We start from the raw sequence: 25,524 nt of genomic DNA, 5'->3' as shown, positions 1-25,524 counted from the left end.
ATAGGATATACATGAGGAAAAAGGGGGAAGCGCACTCTGCAAGGTGGGGGGACAAGGGGAGAATTCTGTAAGGGGGCGAGCTAGGCAGGGGTGAGGTGATTAGCAGGGGTGGAGCTCTGCAGGGGGGGATTAGCAGGGAGGGTGAAGACTGGCATAGGGAGTGATCGGTGGGATGTCGGGGGGAGACTGGCACAAGGAGCGACTGGCGGAGATGGAGTGGGTTGGTAGACCAGCATGGGGGGGGGATGGGGGTGTGCAGGGTGAGCTGTGAAGGGGATCATTACGGGGGACCCATCGACAGGATGCCGATACCCCAATGCCGGCGACCCATGGGTGGGAGGTTACACTGCCACCGATGATGGGGAGAGGGGTGTTGGGTGGCAAGAGGTCTCCCAGTTCATTGGGAGATCGGGGCACCTGCGCAATGGTGCCCCGAGCAGTCTGCAGCCGGCTTCACTGGTGAGCTTAGGCTCCATCCACTCCCCCTAGAGTGAGAATCACTCTTCTGTCCAAAAAAAGTGACAGAGTATCACAAGATAGCATTTTAAAACTCACCCAAAAAACAGGTTTGAAACTCTCCATCTTCTATATCGTTCGGTACTTAGAATTTTTTTTGTAAGATCACACATGGCATTTCCTATTTTTGCAGAAGGGGGACTAGATTGGGGTCAGCGTTCATGCATGCATATCTTTTGGGGACAGCTGGCCATTTAGTTCATCAGTTGCCTCCACTGAAGTGGGATTTTGGTCCTGGAGTGTGAAGCTCAACCTGTGCAGATGAGACCAGGCAAGGGCTGCTCTGAACTTGGTGGATTTGTGTGCGTAGCCAGAGTGTCCTTTTAGGGAGGTATGGTACCCCTATGGATATGGTCCTAGGACACCTCAGCAGGGAAAGGTAAGGTATCCTTCAGAAGCGATAAGGCACCTCTTGGGAGTATTAAAAGTAGACATCATTGTGCGCGAAATTCTATAAACTTATTCGAAATCTTGAAGTTGCCAAAGAACCAAAGGATTTAATTCTTCTGGGCTTTAATTTTTTTTTAAAGTGTGGAGCTCAAAAAAAAATCAACACTTGATATTTCATTCTGTCTGTTGACATAACTCTGAGATTATTATTGTTAGACTAATGCTGCAATGACTGGTTTTACAAACTAGCATTATCACAGTGGGGTGCCTGTTAAGTGAGCAGTTTGACTGATAGAAATGTCCGGGTAGATTAGTAGAAGGAATTTCCATGTAGTGATTTTTTTTATCAATGAGAATGAGGTTTGCCCATGGTGGATAGGTGAACTGGCAGAGGGGATAAGGGAAAAGAGGGTAAGCATGGGTTGGCATAACTGGGCACTAACTTGGCATAAAGGACCAAGATGGCACTGGAGCGAGGCGACTTCTTGCGAGCTGTCCCTAGCATACCCTCTAATTCTATCTTTTACTCTTGTTCTATGCTTTTAAAACTCTACTCTAATTCTTTTAAACTTTCCAACAATGCTATAGCCTAGCTATGACTATAACACTACATTCTGCATCCTCTCCTTTCCTTCTTCCCTACGTACTCTATGAATGGTATGCTTTGTCTGTATAGTGCGCTAGAAACAATACTTTTCACTGTGTACCAATACATGGGACAATAATCAAATCAAAAAAGAGGATAGGTGGGGACATGGGTTGGCATAGGGATTAGAAAGTGGTATGAGGATGAGTGGAAGACATGAGTTAGCATAGGGTCAATGAGAGGTCGGGGGTGAGTAGAGGTGTATGGTTGGCATGGGGGTATGATGGGTAAAGAGGGTGCTTAGAGGGGCATGTGTTAGCATGGGGGGAAACGAGGGGTCATCGGGGTGGGTAAAGGCATGAGGTGACATAGTTTGGCATCGATAAGGCATGGGGTGTGTGTGGGGAATGAGTGCAGTGAAGGGTAAGGCTGTTTTTAAGCATTTAAAAAATCATATTCAACCAACCTGCCTCTGCATTTGGCAGCCTCTGCACTCATTCTGAGGGCAGGAAGTCATCCCACATCTAATCCAGCCTGACCCCCAGAATGACAATTCAAACTGCAGGCAACCAATGGAAATTCTCCCATCTCTGTGCACCCCACCCGCGACTGAAATTATGAGACTCAAAGCTAAACTATCACAAGCAAACTTAAAGAAATTATTATATTAAAAGCCTATTAATTTTTTTTATAATAATGTAGAAACTTGATATTCCAGAAATATTAGATTAGTTTTTCAGGGCTAGAGATGTTGTGCAGGCGTAATGTTGTTTTAGCACTCTATAAAAAAAACTCTGTTTCATCTCATTAAGGAGGAGTAACTTTTGGGGGTATTCTTAAAGCAATGTTAGTTCAAGTGATTGCTAAACATTACTGGGACTTCAACGGTACACCATATGGAGGTTCAGGAATCAGTGACAGCAACTTTTAAATCTCCATTATTAGCTCCGCACATGCAGGTGGCAGAGGATTCTATCAGTTTACAACAGCTGAAATGACAGAAAGTTCTATCAGTTTTGCAGTCATTACATTAGCAAAATCTGGGCCTTCATGTTTGACATAAGTTTTCTTTATTTATTGTTATACACCATGCGTGTGGCCTGAGTGGGGGGGTCTGAGGGAGGAGAGGGCCTGAGCAGGAGATCTGAGGGAGGAGAGGGGCTGAGGGGGAGTTGGGTTGGTTCACCCTCAGGCCTGAATGCTGTGCAGGTAGGAGGGTGAACTGTGATTTGAGTGGTGGGGGGGAGGATGCCCCTCTTTACTGAGGGGTTAGTGGTGCAATCCTGGACCCTAGGGGTTCAGCACACCATGTCCCTCCTCAGCAACAAAAGCCCGCTGCTGTTCTCGCTGGGAGGCCGACTGAATGGTGGGTTGGGGTGCGGCGAGGCTGGTGAATCAAACCTGGTAATTGTGTTATAATTAGCGGGTTTGCATAATTATCAGGTTACCACCCACTCTACCGCTGGTGCAGGTTCAGGTGAATCCCAGCTGTCCTGTTACCAGTCAGGAATTCCAATGTTTGCCCAATGTTCCATTCTGTGGGCTGTCTAACGAGGCTGGAGAATCCCACCCATAGGGCCCTGTTTTACCATTTGATTCTAAGTGCTGGGCAGACTTGAAATTGGGAGTGTTTCAGATCCGACTTTTAGACCCCATATGCACTCTGCCTGAAAAAATATCAGCGATTCCGAATCGTGCTGCACAAGCCTGTGGGTGGGGCTTAACGTGCCTGAAACCCTGCAGCTCCGATTGGCACGTCCAACTGCGCATGCGCAGAAAAAAAATGATAGAATGCTGTTGCCCTGCCGCACCCCTCCCGGGCCAGATAATGCCTCCCCCTGGCCCCTACAGACATTGCCCTACCCCCCCAACATTACCGACCCTTTTATTCCCCCTCCCAGACCGATCGTGGGCCCCTTCCCCCTACTGATCTCGGGCAAAGTGGCAGCAGACCGCACTTCCCCCCACCGATCTCAGGCAGAGTGGCAGTGGACCCCACTTCCCCCCCCCAATGATCTCCGGCAGAGGGGCAGCAAACCCCACTTCCCCCCACCGATCTCAGGCAGAGTGGCAGCAGACCCCCCTTTCCCCCACTGATCACAGGCAGAGTGGCAGCAGACCCCCCCCCCACCGATCTCAAGCAGAGAGCCGTCGTAAGCTCGGCACTTACCTCCTCACTAACCCTCACTGATGAAGCGCCCGAATCTGACTTATTTATACCAATTATACAAGTTTAATTATACCAATTATACCAGTTTCACGCCGATTCCAGATGGGCGAACACGGTGGTAAAGGAGGAAGTGCTGCTAAAGTTGGGCGTGCAGCCCATTAAGTCAATTTAAATGCATTTAAATGGCCGTTGTGCCCGTTTCGGGCGTGGTCCTGATCGCAGCCATTTTCGGGCCTTGGTAAAGGGGGAACCAGCGCGCAAGCGGGCGCAGATCGCGCTACTCGCCTCACCCTCGACTTTCCCAAGGCGCAACGCGCTGGTAAAATCTGGCCCATTCTCTCACCAATGACCAGTAAATTGTACTGAAACGTCCCATTCCCCTTGTAACCAACAATAAAGTTCCATTTGCTTTCCTCATCACTTCCTGTACCTGCGTACCAACTTTTTGTACTTCATGTGCCAGGAGAACCTCTGCACCTGGCATTCTTCAAACTCCCCCCATTTAAATAATATGCTGCTTTCCTATTCTTCCTGCCAATGTGGACAAGTTCACATATTCTCACATTATACAATTTGTTGCAGGAGTTCCTCAGGATAATGTCCTGGGCCCTCCTGCTCAATTCTTTCTGCAGGAAAATTATGGCATAACAAGAGGGAGAGAGGTTCTGGGAGACCCATCATGCTCAGTCCTTTCATAGAACCATGAACTGCTGCAAACACGGGTGAAGAAGATCATTCCAGTACCCACTTTTTCAAAGAGTTATCAAATTGATCCCACTCCCCTGCTCTCTTACCAGTGCTCCACAATATGGGGTGTGATCTTGAGTCCATTTGCTGTCTCTGCAAATGCCAGTGGGGGCTCGAGATCCAGAAGTCTCAGATCTCGCCGACGAGATTGCGATTTTGGATATTCCCTGCCCCTCGCTGGCGACAACATCCGGTTCACGTCCTTGACGGGCGTGATGCAGTTATACATGAATTTCAATATATTTCCATATCATTAACTCACCCCTTCTCCAGATATTGACCTCCATCGTGCCAATGTGACGCCATGCCAGCGCAGTTTACAACATGTTCGCCTAGACATGAATCTGTTGTGGGGGTCTCCCTGGGGGTGTAAAGGTAAGTATAGCCCCCATGGGAGAAGGACATAGCCAGGCAGTGGGCTGGCAATGCCTTCTGGCACTGCCCCTGGCACAAATTGGCACTGCCAGGTTGGCACCATGCCCTAACAGTGCCAACCTGGCAGTTCTGACCTGACAGTGCTGACGTGTGCCCAGAGGCAGGCAGCCTCGTGGAGGAAAAGGGGATTTATTTGGATGTGGCAGTGGCCAGGAGCAGACAGAGGAGCAGGGGATGCAGCAATGGGAGAAGGCTGTTGTTGGGAGGGGATGGGTGCCGGCTCCAACTGTGGGGGTGGGGGGGGGCAATGATTGGGGGAAGGGAGGGGGCAATGATCATGGGGGAAAGGGGTCAATGAACGGGGGCGGGGGGTGGTGTTGAAGAAAGGGGCTGATGATTGTGGGGGAGATGGGACGAAGGGGCCAATGATCTTGGGGGGATCGGGGGAAGGGTGAATGGGGCAAAACTCTCTGATTTCGCACCAGAAACAACACTCTGCCATTTTTCTGGTAAGGTTCCCTCCTATGATTCTCCTTCAAATTTTTTAACTGTTTGCACGAAAGGCCGATTGCAGAGCAGCTGCCCGGGTGGCAGGCTTTGCAGTCCATGGGCTGCATTGTGGCCAGGGGCACGCAGAATGAGATTTGTACATTCGATGACATCATGGACTTTGGGAAATCCAGGACTGTCGCCTGCTTTCGCCGATTGTCTACGGGTTTGGAGATAAAGGAGCTTACTTTAAAAATTAATGCAAGAAATCACTTGCTCAATACATCAGGGGCCTGCAGATTGACTGATATTTCAAATATCCCCTGTCGCAGTTGGAAATGAGCCTGAGGCAATGAAGTCCAGAGCTGATGTGAACTTGACAGCCACTGACAGGACCGCACTTTTCGTAAAGTCTGGTTCCAGGTCAGTTTGCAACATACAAGGCAACAGCCTCTCCGTTCAATGTTTATATGTACCATTTGGAGTGTAATGTCAGAGAAGCACATTCCTCCTTTCCGCTATCCACTTATTCTTTGCATCCCTCCTCCTCCTCCTCCTCCTTGTTACAGGCTGCGTAAATAAACAGGGATTCCGACAACAGCAGCAGTCATTATGGAAACAGATAGATTCTCAGCAAACGGTTTTTCCAAAAGCCTGCCAAAAAGTCTCTTCAACAGAGTCGACAACACAATAAAAAAAAAGGGCAGTAAAGTTATTCTCTTTTAAATTGCACCTACAAGTTGCTGACTAGCCCTTTAGATACCTTTTTATTGAAAGGCACGGCTTAATGAACCGGAGCGTTTATATCAGGGAACTTAAGTTGTGCACTTGCAGCAAAAAAGATGGAAATGGTGTCAAGCAGTAAATGCCGTTAAAATATAATTATGAAGTTTCCAACTATTTCTCTCAAAGCTTCCGGTGTTTGGACTACAAATGTGAGTCATTCCAAAAATGATCAGAGTCTCGCTATCACCATTCACCGCACTTTTATCTGCTCTATTATTCTGTGGGTGTGTTTGCCTGTCTGTGGAATATAACAGACAGAAAATTGGCACCATTTTAAGCCAAAAATATCACTCACATGCTTGGAGCATAAACTCTGCATTGTGTGTTGTTTGTGAAGCAACGTTCTCTTTAACACACTGTAATGTTCTTCCTTGTCATTCCGAACCTGCATGTGTATGTATATATATGTGCTCATATTTTGGACAACTGCAGAATTATTTATCTAATTCAATCACTCTATTCTTCTCCATGCTTAGGAAACCTACATTCTACTTTATCTAACCATTGGGGCAATCATACCAGAATTTGGCAGTGTCAGTTCTGGCTAGAAAAATGGAGTGAATCGTGCCAATGGCTCTGGTATAATTTCTGACCGAGTCTTGAGTCTCATTGACAAAACGTTTTATGACCATGAGAATGGTGCCGCACTCGCAGTGCCCTCCCTCTGATTCACCCTCCACGGTTCCACTTGATCATGCCGATCACTGCGGAGCTCCATATAAACGGCTCCCCAGCACTTGTTCCACAATGACTGCAGGCGATGGTACCCAGGACGCCTGCACCATGATTCTCAGACAGAGTCCTGACCGGGCTTCTTGATGGAGTGGAGCAGGGGCGCGATGCACTCAGGAGAAGGCCTCCCACCAAGGTCACCACCACCGCCTGGGATGCAGTGGCAGCTGTGATGAGTGCAAGCGCACTCCAGAAGAGGACAGGGCAGCAGTGCCGCAAAAAAGATAAACAATCTTCTTCGCTCAGCCAGGGTAAGTGTGCCTCATGCCATCTTTTTTCCAGACCACTTCGCACACCCCTCACACTTCCACCTCACCCAGCCACTTAGGCCTTTGCCTGAGGAGGCCCTCTTTCCCAATCACCATGGAACCCCCCCCCCCCCGCTCGCTGCCATGCTCTTCACACTCCAGCAACAGGGCGTGGAATTCAGCAGGCCTCCTCAGCCTCAGCTGCAGATCCTGGGGAAGCACCTCGATGTGGTGGGAGGGTAAGGAGCATTAAGAAGAGCTCACCTCTGGTATTCCCCTCCGAAGTGGTGGTACAAGATTAATATGTAGAGCTGTTGGAAATGGTATCGACATAATGTCACGCCGGTGCCAGCTGAATATTCGGTGTGGGCTCGATACCCGACGTGAGTACTCACTAATGATGCATTCAATTTAGGTTCGCGCCCTTCCCCGGCGTGTTCCACATCATTCCACCGGCGAGTTCTCTTAAAATTGGAATACGCGATCTGACTGGCGAGAATCACGCTTTTCCAACCTCTCTGCGTTTTCAGTCCGCGCCGCCGTTCCCTTGGGCGGTGAAGAAGGGCTCAAGATCCCGCAGAGTGTTTCTTGGTTTCTTTCCCACTTTTTTCACCCTGGATCGCATCGTGCAAAATGAACCTGGGACCTCCACCTTAGTTCCTCAACAAAATAAAGATGTATCACAACACCACAGATCCCCAGACGGTAAAAATGGGTGATAATATGTGCACCATGCAAAGGAATTTACTTTCCTTTCGTGACGCACTAATTGGGATCATAGAATCACATAATCATAGAATCCCTACAGTACAGAAGCAGGCCATTCAGCCCTTCGAGCCTGGACTGACAGCAATCCCATCCAAGCCCAATCCCTGTAACCCCACCTATTTACCCCACTAGGCCCCTGACGCTAAGGGGCAATTTAGCATGGCCAATCAACCTAGCCCGCACATCTTTGGAGTGCAGGAGGAAACTGGAGCACCCGGGGGAAACCCACGCAGACAGGGGAAGAACGTGTAAACTACACACAAACAGGGATGATTTCTGTGTACAACGAGACAATCATTTTCCATTAAGGCCTGTCAGGGTTAAGATTATTTCAAACTTAACATGGTCCTGGTATGAACACTGATTTGTTTGATTCACACGAATGACAAGAATGAATCCAGCTGGTTGTATACCGCCAATCTGGGGACCACACATGTGGTCGATAAATGTAGCTATCAACAGACTCACTTTATCATATTTTTCTAAACAATTCACATTGCATTTGACTGTAAAGGTGACAGTTTTGCACTCTCTATCCTCAATTTTTGTTTTATGAAGCAGCCTGGTTTCTTTTCATTGAACGCATGTAGATTGCTGAGGCCAAATGGTTAATAACACTAAAAAAAACCTTCCTAACTCTGGCAATCACTGTCACTATTCATAAAGCTCAGCTATCATACATACTTATAATAATTAAAAATAAAATAGAAGATAATGACTGCATGATTAATGATTCATGATTAATTACAGGAGGAAACTTCTGGATGTCACACCAGTGAATTGTATGTCATAACAATGCTGTCTTCATTCATTATAATACCTTCCATAAATTACGATGTTAGTCATTGGAAGAGTGGAGGGGAAAACAATGCTGTTAAATGGACAACTATCACATAATTTCACTTCAGGTCATATTCATTATCATGTTAAAAATGATGGCTGTGTCATCCATTACTGTCCATTAATAATCTTCCCATTTTCAATCCAACAGCAAGTTCGCAGGTAAGTCAAAGAAATGAACAGTTTCACTTAGATTAGATGCAAAAATCTGCTTGGAACTACCTCGTAGATGAATAGGTAGAAGTTTACTCCTTTGCATACTCTGTATCTCATCCCTGTACTGACAGAGTTACCCAGTGACAACCCTCTGTATCGCATACATGCAAGGTTGGGGGAGGAAACTTCACTGATCCACATTTCAGAACAAATGACTCCCTGTGTGCATGCCAAGGATCCTGAAAAGTCGAAGGCCACCCTTAGAGAAATCCATTATTGTTATTAGAGTAATGATGATTAATCTCCAAACTGAACCATTGTGGAGAGACTGGTCAACTGAGGGTCACCTGCAGTGGAAATCACACTGGTGAAGTTTGAAACCCAAATGTAATTTCTCTGATAAATATCCTGGCTGAGACTACAGAAACCTTAAGTAGAGTCGTAGGGGGAGATTTTCCCATCCCACCCACCATGGGAATCGTAGCGAGCGGAGGGCGGGCGGATCATGCAAAGATCCATTGACCTTGGGCGGGATTTTTCGGTTTTGGGGTGAGCACAGCCAGGAAAGTCATTAAGCGAAAACTTAGCACCTCGCCCGCCCTGGAATCGGAATTTTCCAGAACGGAAATCTCCATTGGCCTCGGGTGGGATTTTACGATCTCGCCCGAGCGAGGCCATAAAATCCCACCCATAGAGTTCAGAGATATACAACATGGAAGCAGGCTCTTCGGCCCAATTTGTCCGTGCCGACCAGGTTTCTTAAACTGCGCTTTGCCGATGTTTGGCCCATATCCCTCTAACCTTTCCTATCCATTTAACCGACAAAATATCTTTTAAATGTTGTAATTCTACCCGCTTCTACCACCTCCGCTGGCAGCTCATGCCATATGTGCACCACCCTCCGTGTGAAAAAGTTGCCCCCCCAGGTCCCTTTTAAATCTTTCCTCTCTCACCTTAAATCTATGCCCTCTAGCTTTGGACTCCCCTACCCTGGTGAAAAGACTTTGGGCTAGTCATCTTATCTAAACCCCTTATGATTTTCTTGCACCCTTTCCAGTTTAATAACATCCTTCCTAAATCCCACATACAATTGCCTTTTCTACTTTCAATATGTTGGGGGATAGGCTGAAATGAGCTATAAGACCATAAGACATAGGCCACTCGGCCCATCAAGTCTGCTCCGCCATTCAATCATGGCTGATATTTCTCTCATCCCCATTCTCCTGCTTTTCCCCCATAACCCCTAATCCCCCTATTAATCAATCTATCTCTGTCTTAAAGACACTCAATGACCGGGCCTCCACAGCCTTCTGCGGCAAAGAGGTCCACAGATTCACCACTCTCCAGCTGAAGAAATTCCACCTCATCTCTGTTTTAAAGGATCGTCCCTTTAGCCTGAGGTTGCGCCCTCTGGTTCTAGTTTTTTCTCCTAGTGGAAACGTCCTCTCCATGTCGACTCTATCCATACCTTGCAGTGTCCTGTAAGTTTCAATAAGATCCCCCCTCATCCTTCTAAACTCCAACGAGTACAGAGCCAGAGTCCTCATCCGTTCCTCATACAACAAGCTCTTCATTCCAGGGATCATTCTTGTGAGCCTCCTCTGGACCCTTCCCAAGGCCAGCACATCCTTCTTTAAATACGGGGCCCAACACTGCTCACAATACTCCAAATAGGGTCTGACCAGAGCCTTATACAGCCTCAGAAGCACATTCCTGCTCTTGTATTCTAACCCTCTCGACATGAATGCTAACATTGCATTTGCCTTCCTAACTACCAACTGAAACTGCATGTTAACCTTAAGAGAATTTTGAACAATGATTCCCAAGTCCCTTTGTGTTTCTGATTTCCTAAGCATATTTCCCGACCTCATATTTTTCCCCATTGTATTCCATCTGCCATTTCTTTGCCCGCTCTCCTAACCTGTTCAGGTCCTTCTGCAGCCCCCCTGCTTCCTCAATACTACCTGTCCCTCTACATATCTTTGTACCATCTGCAAACTTAGCAACAGTGCCTTCAGTTTCTTCCTCCAAATCGTTAATGTATATTGTGAAAAGTTGTGGTCCCAGCACCGACCCCTGAGGCACACCACTAGTCACTGGCTGCCATCCTGAAAAGACCCCTTTATCCCCATTCTCTGCCTTCTGCCAGTCAGCCAATCCTCTATCCAAGCCAGGATCTTACCCTTAACACCATGGGCTCTTAACTTATTTAACAGTCTCCTATGCGGCACCTTGTCAAAGGCCTTCTGGAAATCTAAATAAATCATGTCCACTGGTTCTCCTTTATCTAACTTCCTTGTTACCTCCTCAAAGAACTCTAACAGATTTGTCAGACATGACCTCCCCTTGACAAAACCGTGCTGATTCAGTCCTCCTTTATCATGCACTTCCAAGTACTCTGCGATCTCATCGTTAATAATGGACTCTAAAATCTTGCCAAAGACCGAAGTCAGGCTAACTGGCCTATAATTTCCCATCTGCTGCTTCCCTCCCTTCTTAAACAGCAGGGTTACTGCAGGGTTTCGCCATCCTGACTTCTGCCCAGTAGTCTGCTCAAGGACGTACTAATACAGTGTCCTGTATCAAAGGAATGGCAGGAATTGGCATATATCATGGAGTTGTCTCTCACGGGGGGCATCATATTTATCCCACTAAATCACTCGGCTAAATGACTTGCAACGTGCCCCGCATAGTGTGTCGACCCAGCAGAGGAAGTTGATGGAACACCTCCATCTCAAGAGACACACATTGACATCCAGTGGTAGGCTACAACACCTCCATCAGAGAGTTAAGTAACTGGATAATAAAAAAGTATGCAACATATACTTTAACAACAGGGAAGTCAGCAGAAGAAAGCATTACATGCATGGGGGGTGGAAGGTGTCGACAACATACTGGACCAATTTATTGAAAGAGGGGAGACAAGATTGGCTATGTATGGGACGGAACAGCCACAAGTGACAGAATCACTAATTATAGCCTGCCTTAGGAACTTTTCAATCTGTAACAATTAACCGGCTGGTCTGCCCTTCAAGCCTTCCTGTGCCACTGGTTCTGGGTAGGCTTCCTCTGTACTCTGGACAGCTCCGCAAGAAGCTGGGTCGATCCTTTAATAACTCCTTTTATACAGGATACAAAACAACCCCTCATTGTCCCTATTTTACCAGTGGTTCTATTCCTTGAATGGCAGTGATTCAGAATTTACAATGCAACAAACATTTTACTATTCAGAAATAAATGAGCAGCAATAAAGACAGTCATAAAACTTGGCACAATAAATTTTGTCCATCAGAGATTATTAAATTTATTTAAGTGATAAACTCTGTTATAGGACAGGGTACGAGATAATAAAAGTTGATTTCCACTAATCAAACAAGTAAATAGTTAATTAAACACCAACATTTTAAATAAAAACTGTAAAAATTACAGTGGTAATGCCAAGTGAGCTAATTTCTTCCAATCCTGTCAAACGCTAATTATGTTACATGGATCACTGTCACAAGAGCAACAATATACAATATGTTCACAAGTTGAATTTTACAGGATCTCTTCCTTTTACTGGTTGCAACTTCTGGAGCAAATGAAATAGACTCGTGCAGTGTATTTCATGAGTTGTGAATGACCGATTTGCAGATACATACAATCTTAGAACAAAAATACTACTTTCCTATGCTAGGCAAACACGAGGTGTTAAATTTCCCCCTCCAATTGTCTTGTTTCCTGTCTAGATTTCCACTCTCACCTTGCTTATTTTCAGCTTCTCTCTGCTCCTTTGAAATCATTTCTACTTTTAACTTCTAAGTTAACAATAGTGAGGGCTGGGGTTTTTCCTGGATCTTCCTGCGATAGTGCAGGAGGGAGACTTAACACCCAGATAAAAGCAAAATACTGCAGATGCTGGAATCTGAAACAAAAACAAGAAAGCGCTGGAAAATCTCAGCAGCTCTGACAGCATCTGTGGGGTGAGAATAGAGCCAACGTTTCGAGTCTAGTGACCCTTAGTCAGAGTTGAGAGCAAAGAGAATCAGCAGAGATTTATACTATGAGGGTGGCGGGGGGAGGGGGGGGGAAGGGGAGGAGGAGGGTGGAATGGGACAAAGGGAATGTAAATGAGGATACAGAAGGCTGAGAAGGTGCCAAGAGTGTCCATTAAGTGATCAGAATGCGAGAATGGCAGAACACAAATACAGATTGTTAATGGACTACCTGAGGAATGTGGCAGTTGCACTGAAGGGGTGGAGGTGGGGACGGGGGGAGGGAATGGAAAGAAGGAGAGCTGGAATGGTGAAGCGGAAAAAAAGAAGTGAAAAAGAAGGATGATAAAATGGATGAATGAGATGAAATGGAATAAAATGAATGGAAATTTGGTGCAGATGGAGGAGACAGTTCACCCTCTGAAGTTGTTGAACTCAATGTTCAGTCCAGAAGCCCAATCAGAAAATGAGCTGCTGTTCCGCCAGTTTGCGTTGGGGTTCACTACAACATTGCAAAAGGCCAAGGACGGAGAGCAGGGTGGTGTTTGAAGTGGTAAGCAACAGGAAGATCTGGGTCCAGCTTGCGGGTAGACCAAAGATGTTCAGCAAAGCCAAACCCAGTCTACATTTGGTCTCTCCGATATAGAGTAGACCGTACTGGGAGCAGTGAATGCAATAGACCAGATTGAAGGAGGTGCATGTGAAGCGCTGCTTTACCTGAAAGTATGTTTAGGACCTGGGATGGTGAGCAGGGAGGAGGTAAAGGGGCAGGTGTTACACCTTCTACAATTGCATGGGAAGGTGCCGTGGACAGGGGGTAAGGTGTTGGGTGTGATGGAGGAGTGGACCAGGGTGTCCCAGAGAGAGCGGTCCCTGCGGAATGCTGACAGTGGGGGTGAGGTGGGTGTGTTGGGTAGTGACATCATGCTGGAGTTGGCGGAAATGGCGGAGGATGATCCTTTGAATGTGGTGGGGTGAAAAGTGAGGACAAGGGGAAACCCCATCCTGGTTCTGGGAGGGAGGAGGCGGGCTAGAGCAGTGGTCCAGCAGATGGGTTGGACGCAGTTGAGAGCCCTGTCAACCAAGTGGGTGGAAAATCACAATTGAGGAAGAAGGAAGACATATCGGTGGCGCTCCTTTGGAAAGTGGCATCATCTGAACAGATGCGCGGAGAAGAAGGGACTGAAAACTGGGATGGAGTCCTGACAGGATGTGGGGTGTGAGGAGCTGTAGTCAAGGTAATTGTGGGAGACAGTCGGCTGTCAGTGGTGGAAAGTTTATCACCAGAAATGGAGAGATAGAGGACAAGGAAAGGAAGAAAAGAGTCAGAGATGGACCATGTGAAGATGATTGAGGGGTGGAAATATGGAAGCAAAATGGATAAATTTTTCTAGGTCTACACAAGAGCATGAAGTGGCATGAAGTGAAGACTTAACATCCAGTTGTTGTGAGATAGAATGCCAATGATGTACCCTGTCAGATGTAGACAACAAACTTGTATGTGTTACCTAAGCCCACAAGTAAAAGAAGGCAAAGGAAATTGGTTGCACTGTGCATGAGTTTAGCATAAGAGCAATTGGGATATTATACGGTATCAATGCACAGTTCCACTTAATTTGACAATTTGTCTCAACAAGACCTGGTATGAAATGACAACTGTATTCAAATTGGTAATTTGTGTCTTACCTGCAAATTCATTAAAGTGGTTTCCAATATCATAAGCTTGGTAGTTGTAACCAGTGTATTCATAATCAATGAATTTTACAAGTCCTGAGAAAACAGTGAACATTTATCGGTTAATCAGTAAATTACAATAAAACTTTACCTCATAATTGTAGCAGTCTAAAATCACGTGTAAGCTTTTCAAAGCAATAACTCTTCTTTTTCGATTGTCTCTCCTTTCTTTCTCATTGATTTGTTGACTCTAAAAGAGGTACAGTCCTACGGTGGCGGGAACCTTTTGATCGATCGGTCAGTGGCTTTAGTTAATTTGTGTGATTTGACAGCAAGTGTTTTAACTATAGAGTGTCCAATCATGTCCTCCTCCCATTAAACCTTCCATCATACCAAACAGTAGCAAAAACTGATTGATTTCCTTCTGCTAACGATCGGGGTGCTAAAGTCAACTGCAGCAAACTAACTACTATCCTGGATGAGATTGAATAGCTGCCCTGAAATCCCTTTGCCCTTCAACTTGGCAGCATAAGTGAGTCAGGATGGGCTTTATACCTATTGTCAACCTCGCAGATTGTCTTCATCAGAAATCTCAGGGTTAGCTAATGTTGGCAAGAGACTGCCTGTCTCTTGTCCATCCCAGTATTGAGGAGCCTCAGAGAAGGGCTCTAATATGTTGCAGTAGCCAGTTACATGTCAGATCCTAGGTTCACACATGGAAGAAATGTCAGAAAAGGGCAGAGAAAAAAATTACATAGTGATATTATATGTTTGCATTGAAAAATAAACAAATCAGGTTTTTTGTAAACAGATGCAATAAATAATTGGAGTACTTGATGTGGAGACTGCTTGGTGTTTGGTTACTTTGCATGGATATGAAAGGAGGCTGTGAGGAACAAGGAGCTAACTTAGACCATAGAAGGGTTGGTGAAAGAGTGCAGACATTTAATAGATGGGAGAGTTCGAAATAAAGAATCCAATAACCTACCAATGCATGATCCTTTCAGTCATCTGCCTAGATCTACTGTCAAAATGTATAACCTGAATAGCTGGACAAAAGAGGCATTGGTGACTTTGCCCTAAAGAGGAACAGTTTGGCAAAAATCCTCTGTGATTCTCTGGAATGAGGATGTGAGATCTTCCGTCTCTTTCAGCCACACAGAACTGTGTGTACTGTGGATCTTGGTCAAAGATCTGTCTGCAGCAATGAGCAGAATTCCTAATGTATCAGACACAGGCCTTGGAAAGTGCACTTTGGTTGATAAATCCTGCTGCATGGTTAGTTGCTCATCTCAGGTGCCTTTACAGACTCTTACAACTCCTCTTCCTCAAAAATGTACAATTTGTGAAGTGGGAAACTGTTGCGGAATTTGCAGATACTAATTCCCTTTAAATCCAACGAGCTCTGAGGATAATGCAGGCTGCAGGTTGTTCCGAGTATAACAGGGAAATTACATTTCCAAGAGCTGCAGTCAATCCCAAGATATGGCCAAAAGTCTCGACAAGCAAGTTTACTTCGGCAGACTCCTTTTAGTCAATAGATTGAAATATATAGAAACTGACATGTATGATTCACAGGGCAATAAGTAAATTATGGGTCAAGAAACAGAGAGGGAAACATAATCCCTTAATAGCCGATTATGATGGGAATTTAAATACATGAGTAACCTATCTTCCAGTCAATGTACAAGCAGTATTCCTTGTTACATTGCTGTCTGTTCAGATAAAATATCGTGTATAAACAAAGACTGGGAATGCACAGGCAATGCTACCAACTAATCAGATCACTTTGGGACAGATTCCTTGAAGCAGTGATGATGTGCAGACCATATTGACAGCTAACTGGAGAGGGTAGCGTCTCCAGTTCAGTACTGAGGTGCAAGAGCGAGGAAGGGTGGAAGGGTTTATTGTTAACTTTGGCTCAAGTTGCTCCAAAATATTTATCCATTAGAATTAAGATGCAGCCTTTCCCTTGGATTAGGAGGTTGTAGGTTTACAGCTCTCCTTGAGGATTTCAATATGTAATCAAGGCTGACACCTCCGTGCAGTGCTGAGCAACTGCTGTATTTCTGGAGGTGCTACCTCTCAAGTAAACTGTTAAAGCCCAACCCCATCTGCTTGTTGAGGTGGATGTAAAAGATCCACTGGTTTCCCTTTTGAAGAGGAGCAAGGGATTTCCCAAGTGTCCAAGTCCATGTTTGCCTTTCAACCAATGCTACTAAAGTTTTTTACTGCCAATTCTTGATGCAATTACTTATGACCTGCATTTCAAAGTTATCCATTGGCTCCAAAGTAAAGAGTGTGAAAGGAATTATTTACATGCAAGTTATTTTATTTTTCTTTCATAGAGCGCAATATTATTAGCTTTTAATTTCAATCGCTTTGTGGGCAGCACGGTGGCACAATGGTTAGCCTCACAGTCCCTGCCTCACTGGGCCAGGGACCTGGATTCGATTCCCAGCTTGAGTCACTGTCTATGCTGAGTCTGCATATTCTCCTAGTGTCTGCGTGAGTTTCCTCTGGGTATTCCGGCTTCCTTCCACAGTCCGACAGATGTGTTGGTTAGGTGCATTGGCCGTGCTAAATTCTCCCTCAATGTACCCAAACAGGCACCGGAGTGTGGCGCCTAGGGGATTTTCACAGTAACTTCATTGCAGTGTTAATGTAAGCCTACTTGTGACATTAATAAATAAACTTTAAACTTTATCTGAGCTAATTATGAAATCCCTGGAGAATATATTCTTGCTACTTTAAATGAAGCTTGTCAAGAAACACCCCAGTGTTGTGGGACTGGGATTGTGACAACCCCCTTTTCTCTTCCCCATCCCCAGGCCTTCATGACTAGGACAGAGACCAACACAGTAAGACATCAGCATTGCTTTTAACATGAATATTCATTTATATAGCAATGGCCCAAGGTACTTCACAGAATTGGTAAACAGCATTGGACACCGAACCACATGAGGAGACATTAGGCAGGCTTTTGGTTTTGGAGTAGGTTTTAAGGAAAATTTCAAAGGAGAAATAGAGTTGGGGAGGCAGAAACGTTTGGGGAAGGAATTTCACAATTTAGGGCCTCGATATAGCTGAAGACATTCTGACCATTTTGAAGGGTTTCCATCTGCAGGAAGAATTTTTTTACAAAACTGAAAGGTATGCAGGGTGTAGATTTAAGGTTATTATCAGGTCAGCCATGACATTATTAAAAGGCGGAACAGACTCAAGGGGCTGAATGGCCTGCTCCTGCTCCTTTTTCATATGTTCACCAATGACATAATGTAGTTCTGCATTTTGATGGAATTTACATTATTTGCATATTTCCATTAAGAAGAAAAGGACACATGGAAGACTAATACAACTGAGAAAGTTAAAGCTAGATAAAGGGATCAAAGGGAAAGAACCCTTACAGTGTATATTTTCAAGTTCATTACGCTATGGGTGCCTTCTCCCTCACTCTGTGGAACTGTTTGAATGTTGGAGCCACCCTGTTTACCAAGAGACAATCTATATTTTAAACTAAACTTGGCAAGATTCACTTTGGCCCTGATATTGACCGGGCCATTTTTCATAAGCAGGGAAATGTAAGGTGAGGGAGGAGTTTCGGTTGGGAAACATTGAACTTCCAACAATGCATCCATGCCATCATTACGACATCTACTTCCACTTCTGTAAAATCATTCACCTCAATTGACAGCTCAAAGAGTTTATAAAAGGATTAGTTTTCTTTGATGCATTTGTTTTTTTTATAAGGGATTAAGTAATTGAGTGGATTTAAAAGTTTTGAACGGGCTTTCTAGAATGGAGATTTTTTTAATGTAATGAAGGTTGTAATAGGTATTTAGACCTTTATTTTATTTGATCTCAACATTGCTCCTGAGGCCTGCCTATGGCGGATACTGTATGACTTGGCATGGAGGGTATAAGACAAAGAATAGCGGGCATGAATTGACATTAAGTTGGCACAAGGACTATAAGGTGCCAAAGAGGTGGGTGGGAGCATGAGTTGGCATGATTTAGCATGGGAGAATGGAGTGGCATGGGGTTGGTGGAGGTTATGATGAAGGTGAGGGCCAGAGGGCCTAAACTTTAAGGAAACAATTGGAACAGAGTCCTTGAGAACTGAAATCCGTCTTATCTCAACATTTGTTAAAACCTGTGACCACTTCTGATTTGAGCCCTTCCTGGAAGAGTGGGCTCAACTCCTTCCTGCACCCATCCCCATCTTCCTAGAGTGAAAATTGAGTCTGACGGAGCACCTTCTTCCTGAGGTGAGTGTAGCATACTGAGAAACTTCCTGACTTTCATACTGTGTCTTGGGGGTGAAAAGCCGCCCTGGATGTGAGGTATTGCTGTGCGCAAATTGGTTGTCATATTTCCCAAACATAACAATGGTTCCTTGTACGTTGACATTTAAATACTTTATAAATTATAGAATCAATCAAAATCATAGATTAGTACTGTACATAAAGAGGCCATTCAGCCCATTACGTCTCTGTGGGTTTCTATAATGAGCAATCCAGTTAGCAATGGTCGATGTTTCAGCTTTCATTGCAGCACAAGGTGAAGGCGCCAATGTTTGGGTGAAACTCAGACTCAGCTGCTGTCATGCAGATTCAGACAGTTACTATCATGGCTCTGGATACCAGTGTTCAAAGGGACTTTCAGCAGACTACCTTCCAAACACATTACTAGGATCGCACATGTGAAGCTATGAATATCACGCAACTGCCAAGATTGGTAGAGATTGTTGTTGAGTATGTTAAATTGGGGATAGTCACTCAGTTACAATACATGGCATTTGAAGATTCTTTTGCTGATCTTGGTCACTCATGTAAGGTAATTGAACTTCTTGCAGTATTGCTTCCAGGTATGACACCAAGTATTGACAGTGACAGATATCTGGTCACACATGCAATCTCCTAGCCTTCTGCAGAGAAACGTCCCTCCTACTCTTTGTTTCCTTAAGACCTGCGGTGCTGCATCCGAAAACCTTGGAACACGCTCGCTCTTCCTGTTGTCTCATTAGTCAGTCTTCTGCAGGTCGGACATTCTTTCCCTACAACTTCCAGCCTCTGCACCAGCCAGAATGGACATCCCATTTATGAGGTGCAGGCTGACTTTAAATAGCAAAAGTTGGCTTTAAGTATTGCTAGACTGCATGAGCTGGGCTCCAGGAGCCTCAGGAAGTCCCACTTGCTCCACGCAGTATGAAATTGCTGCCATAGAATCATAGATTCATAGTCATAGGATGGGATCTTCTGGCTGCACTCGCCCCAAGACTGGAAAATCCCGCCTGAGCTCAACGGTCCTTTGCACAGCCCTGTCCCGCTGCTATGATTCCTGTGGTGGATGAGATGGGAAAATTTCGCGCATAGAGTATTAGAGCACAGAAAGAGGCCCTTTGGCCCATCATGACTGTGCTGGTCATCAAACACCTATCTCATCCCATCGATTCTAATCCCACTTTCCAGCACTTGGTTTGTCACCCTGTCCTTTCTTAGGATGACAACATCCAGCCTCCAACCACTGCGATTCCACCAGTGCCCTTGCTGCCTATCAACCAAGCAGCCGGGACTGCAACCAGCAAAGCTGAAATGGTGCACTCCAATTCTGGGCCTTCTGGGCTTTGAGTCTTCCTGCATGACCATCTGCAGTCACCATGCTGAAGTCAGCAGCCTCTCGCCACTAGGCTAGCATCGAGAAGGAGCACTAGAGCAAGCAGAAAAGAAGAGAGGTACTAAGGAAATTCACTCGGTTGAGTTCATTTTTGCATTTAATTGATTTAATTTTGATTTTTGGTGGTTTGACTTAAATTTTGGTTTGGCATGTTTGTTTTGTATGGCTTTTATTTTTGCAATCTGGCTAAAGGATGCTGTGATGGTCAGTGATGGGGGGGGGGGGGGGAGGTAGGCATGGGACTGTGGTGAATGAAGAATTGAGCCTGGGGGCAAATGAGTCAATCACAACCAACACGGTGAGGTGCGTAGCTTGGCTCCTTCCTTGTCCCAACTCCTCCCCTTCTTCCTTTTCCTCCTCCTCAGTTGTTCCCTGTACACCTGGCGGAAAGAGCTGCTATCCCACAGAGGTGTCGGATGCAGCAGCCAATTACATGTTCTGCCAAGTACAGCAGGGCAAGTGCAGAATGGTCCAAGCAGTGGATGTGTCGTTTAAACTCCCCATCGTTCTGTTCGATCACATATTGTGTGATAGCATAAGTGTCATTCTAAGGATGATTCCCCTATGTGAGTGGGCTGTGAACCAGAGTGATGAATCAGGTGGTCAGTGAATAGCCAGTAGCCACCCTCTGGTTTCTTGTGGTGATTCAGAGAACTGGCACAGAGAACTGCCGCAGAATGAAGGCACTGTGACTCCCGGGATACAGGGCATTGACACCTATGATACATTATGCATGATCAAACACCAGCTGGTCTTTGTGGGAGCGGTATCACTTTCGATAGCTGTGCTTTTCAGAACTGGCAGGCAGTGCCCACAAGCAGTGTGCATACAATCGCTGGCACCCTGCACCATGGGGAAACCTGCAATCCTTGCCAAGCTACCTGCCTGTTCTGGTAAAAGTGAATGAAATCTGTCTGTCCAGAGCCTCAGTGCCCTCCTTTATGCAGCAGCGGACGGCAAAATGGGCCATGTTGCAAATATCGCCTACTCCAACGTGAAAGGAACCAGATGTATAATTGTTCATCACCACGGTCAGCTTCACAACCACTGGCAATGCCAATGTCTGAGGCTGCCGATGTGGCTGCAGAAAGTGACAGATTTCACAGAGAACCCCCTTCAAAAACAATACACACAAACTGTTCCAAGGCTCAAATAGGAGAAACGCTCCTTAAAGATCTTCGATGGATATGCCCACCTGTTGAGGGCGTTTTCCCCCCCCACCCACACACACATCCCCAACCCCTCACCACCTCTTCCAGCAGCGAGTTCTCCATCGTGTTGCTTCTTCTCATTTTCCCTCTCATGCCGTTGGGCACGGGGGATACAAGTTGCTATACTCCTGTCTGGGAGCAACTGTGCAGAGTCCTTGATGTCAAGATCAAGTTCTTCAGCCACACCACTCCCTGTGCGACTCAGCAACTTTAAATAACAGTAAGGGCAGCACGGTGGCACAGTGGTTAGCACTGCTGCCTCACAGCTCCAGGGACCTGGGTTCGATTCCCGGCTTTGGGTCGCTGTCTGTGTGGAGTTTGCACATTCTCCCCGTGTCTGTGTGGGTTTCCTCCGAGTGCTCCGGTTTCCTCCCACAGTCCAAAGATCTGTGGGTTAGGTTGATTGGCCATATAAATTGACCCTAGTGTCAGGGGGATTAGCAGGGCAAATATGAGGGGTTACGGGAATAGGGCCTGGGTGGGATTGTGGTCGGTGCAGACTCGATGGGCCGAATGGCTTCCTTCTGCACTGTAGGGATTCTATGATTCTATTCTATGAACCCACCAAACACTTGTAGAAACTCAGCAACAGCCAGCGTAAATTAATCAGCAACAAACTTGAAAATGGTTGATGGCTCCTTTGAATAATGTTGGTTGATGATTGAGGGTGAGGGAGGCTGGGGCGGGCTGGGTGGAGATTCCTTTCTGCTGCTGAACACACATACGGGAATAAGACAAGGTTTTAATGGAGAGTTAAGCTCCGAGATAGAAGTGCTGATGTCAAATTAGCATTACCCACTAATTGCCATCGTGATCTACCTACTCTGCCTACTTCTGGAGCATGCTTCTTGATGCCACATGAATCCCTTACCCAAGATGGCATCTAGTGCAGCCCACACCAGAGGTGTGGAGCCAAAATGGCACCCACTGCAGCAAAACTGTGTTTCACAGCTAATGTCTTTCCCTTTCCTTTCTACAACGGAACCCGTGTTCATCTGTTTATATTTCAGGTGTTACTTAGCAAAATTAAAACTTTGAAATATGTCACGTCTAGCTTTAAAAATTATTTTCTTTAGCTAGTCATGGTTTTTCAAAAATAACTCAACATATGTAACGCTTTGAGACAGTTTGACGTAATAAGGCACGATATCAATACAAGTATTATTATTCTCTTTTAATAATTTTAACTCTACCTTGTGTTTCAATGTAGATTATATTCTTACATAGTAGATCATTATGGCACAGGACCACAGGGGACTTAACTTGGGAAAGGTGTTCTTTGAGTCTTTCGATTTCACTGACAAGTATGTCAAGAGTTGGCACGTCATTCATTTCCATGGAACTGGGGATAAAATATATACATACTTATAAAATAGAACAACTCTATAGTAACAGTTGCTGGTGTGCTTAAGAGCTCTACATAAGATATTCCAAAAATAAGCTAACTTACCTTTTCCAATCAGAACACTCCAATTCTCTTCCCGCACCTACACTAAGGCAGACTTTTCTCAATTCCCATAGCTAGTAATTCCCAAAACAGGTCTCTAGTCTGTCGTCAGAGGCTTATAGCTTGAGGGGCGCCACTCCACATCAAGTCTGGCTGACCAGGAGTCTCTCTTGCTCTTATCGCCCAGTCACTGGCATTTCCAAAGGAATTGCAGGTTGATACTCGTTCGGCCGGTTGGCCACTTTACAAACGCACCTTTCTTGGTCATGAAGTCTTGGGGTGGTACTTGAACCTGGATCTTCTGGCTCAGAGGCAGGGACACTACACACTGGCTACAAGCCCTCTGAATTAGAACATGCTCTTACTAAATCAAGTGTTTGAACCATGCATTCCTTCGCAAGCAGAAAACAATGAACACACAGGGGGCGATCTTACCTTCTAGTCCTGCCGATTGATGGGCAGCGCGAGCCAGTATGATCGCGCAAGAAGCGAAAAATCAGGTTTGCACCCAATTTTGTGCCTCTCGTGAATCTTAGAGGGCGCGGATTCCTGGCGAAGCAGATCTCAATATTTAAATCCATTTAAATGTGGGTTTAAATATTATTAATGAACCCCAAACACAATCTTCTGGGCTCACTTGCCTTAGTGGCCTTACTGGTGAAGATCCTCACCAGCGAGGATCATGTGTGTGATCCTCATCAATGTGGACCTGTCATGGTGGGCTCGTCAGTGGGAACAGAGGCCATTGAGGTTCCCCAGGAAGTCCATAGCAGAAGGGGGCAGTGCCCCTTGGGCAATGCCAACTTGGCACTGCCAGTCTGGGACCCTGGCAGTGCCCACCAGGCTCCAGGTCGTGCCAAGTGGGTGGAGCCTGATGGGTGTTGGTTCTAAGGAGAGGAGGTAGGGCCTGGATGGGGTGGGGCCTCATGGGAGACAGGCAGGGTAAAGCTGCACAATCAGCAATGGGGGCCAGCCTTGAGGCCGGGGGGGGGGGGGGGGGGGGGGGGGGGGGGCAGCTGTGCATTCTGCAACCAGAGGTTGGCCTGAGAAGTAGCGATCAACCAGGCCAAGGCAGGGGCAATCAATCTGGGGGGGGTGTGGATTGACTGGGGTGGGTGGGGGATGAAATTCAGGGGTTGGGGACCAATCGGCCAGGGAGGCCAGCGATCACGGGGAGGGAAGGTGGACAATATCCAGGGGTTGATGTCGCAGACAGATCTCAGAGAGATCTGCGCGTGTGTGACTGCACACTCTACTGTGAGTTGCCGGCTTTCCGGTGAGATTAGGCCCCATCCCCTTCCCCTACTTTGGTGGCAGGGGGAGAGGGGGGGTGCGGATTGTGCTTCATTCTTTGCACACAGTGGCGTAAGATTGGACTTGTTGCCTTGCTGAATAAATGGATCTGAAACTTTCCCATTTTCACGCTCGTTCAGGGCTGAGAATTCTTTTGGTGAGATCACCCCCACAGTTACTTTTGGAAATGTTTTATAATATTGAAAATGCTATGGCATTTCTTGATGGTTTTATGATGGTTACAAGGCACCACAGTTCACTGTGGAATGAAATGGATTTTGCTTAAGTCAGCTCAATGGTCAACTGTCTCCTTTCTCTTGATAAAATGCCTCTCTTTTTGTTGTTATTGGAGTGGTCTTCAGCAGCAAAACAGTTATACAACCATTCCTTCATACAAATGGCAGCTGTATTACCCTCTGTGTGAAAGATATTGATATCTATCTATCTATTATTTCTCTATAAAATACTGGCAAAATATTTTTGAATCACTGGTCCTTTTTGTCATATTATATGAGGTCTCCCGTGGCCCACTTATAATACAAGTTCACTCTCAATAGCATTGCAGAAATCAGTGGCAAGTTTGCACTTTAAACCCGACATTGTGGTTGGAGGCGTTGGCCTAGTGGTATTATTTTAGACTATTAATCCAGAAACTTAGCTAACATTCTGGGGACACAGGTTCGAAACCTGCTACGGCAGATGGTGGAATTTGAATTCAATAAAAACATCTGGAATTAAGAATCTACTGATGACCATGAAACCGTCGTCGATTGTCGGGAAAAACCCATCTGGTTCACTAACCTCCTTTAGGGAAGGAAATCTGCTGCCCTTACCTGGTCTGGCCTACATGTGACTCCAGAGCCACAGCAATGTGGTTGACTCTCAACTGCCCCCTGAACAAGGGCAACTAGGGATGGGCAATAAATGCTGGCCAGCCAGCGACGCCCATGAATGAATAAAAAAATGAATAAAAAGATTGTGGTGGAAGCTCGATTGTGCAATTCCGCAATTGTAGTTCTGGTTAAACGATTGTACACAATGTTGGCAGCCAGTACAGCTTCTATTTTAGCAAAGAGGCTGCGTGGAAACACAGTTGCATGCTGCTAATGTACACTGTTTCAGAACAGTGAGGATATCCAGCTAGCCCTGCATGTGACTTCAGACCCACATCAACACGGTTGACACTTAAATGACCTTTAAAATGACAAGAGCATTTAGGGATGGGCAATAAACACTGGCCCAACCAGTAACACCCACATCCCATGAATGAATAAAACAGGTTGTCCAAAGATGTGCGGGTTAGGTTGATTGGCCATGCTAAAATTGCCCCTTAGTGTCCTGAGATGCGTAGGTTAGACGGATTAGTGGGTAAAATATGTGGGGATATGGGGGTAGGGCCTGTGTGGGATTGTGGTTGATGCAGACTTGATGGGCCGAATGGCCTCT

At 45.8% G+C, this 25,524-nt stretch overlaps 1 protein-coding gene across 1 annotated transcript in view; it reads right to left on the bottom strand.

The window, feature by feature from the left end:
- Window positions 1–25,524, bottom strand: part of LOC144498895 (ethanolamine kinase 1) — a 422,701-nt gene that overhangs the window by 150,267 nt on the left and 246,910 nt on the right. Inside the window, exons 4-5 of the mRNA XM_078220756.1 lie at window positions 22,532–22,680; window positions 14,464–14,547 (exon numbers count right to left, since the gene is read on the bottom strand). Of these exons, the coding sequence (XP_078076882.1) occupies window positions 14,464–14,547; window positions 22,532–22,680 (233 nt within the window). The remainder of the gene's footprint in view (window positions 1–14,463; window positions 14,548–22,531; window positions 22,681–25,524) is intronic.

Source organism: Mustelus asterias, chromosome 9, assembly GCF_964213995.1.
Source record: "Mustelus asterias chromosome 9, sMusAst1.hap1.1, whole genome shotgun sequence".
In the NCBI taxonomy this organism is placed as follows: Eukaryota; Metazoa; Chordata; class Chondrichthyes; order Carcharhiniformes; family Triakidae; genus Mustelus; species Mustelus asterias.
This window is presented reverse-complemented; position numbering and strand designations above follow the sequence as displayed.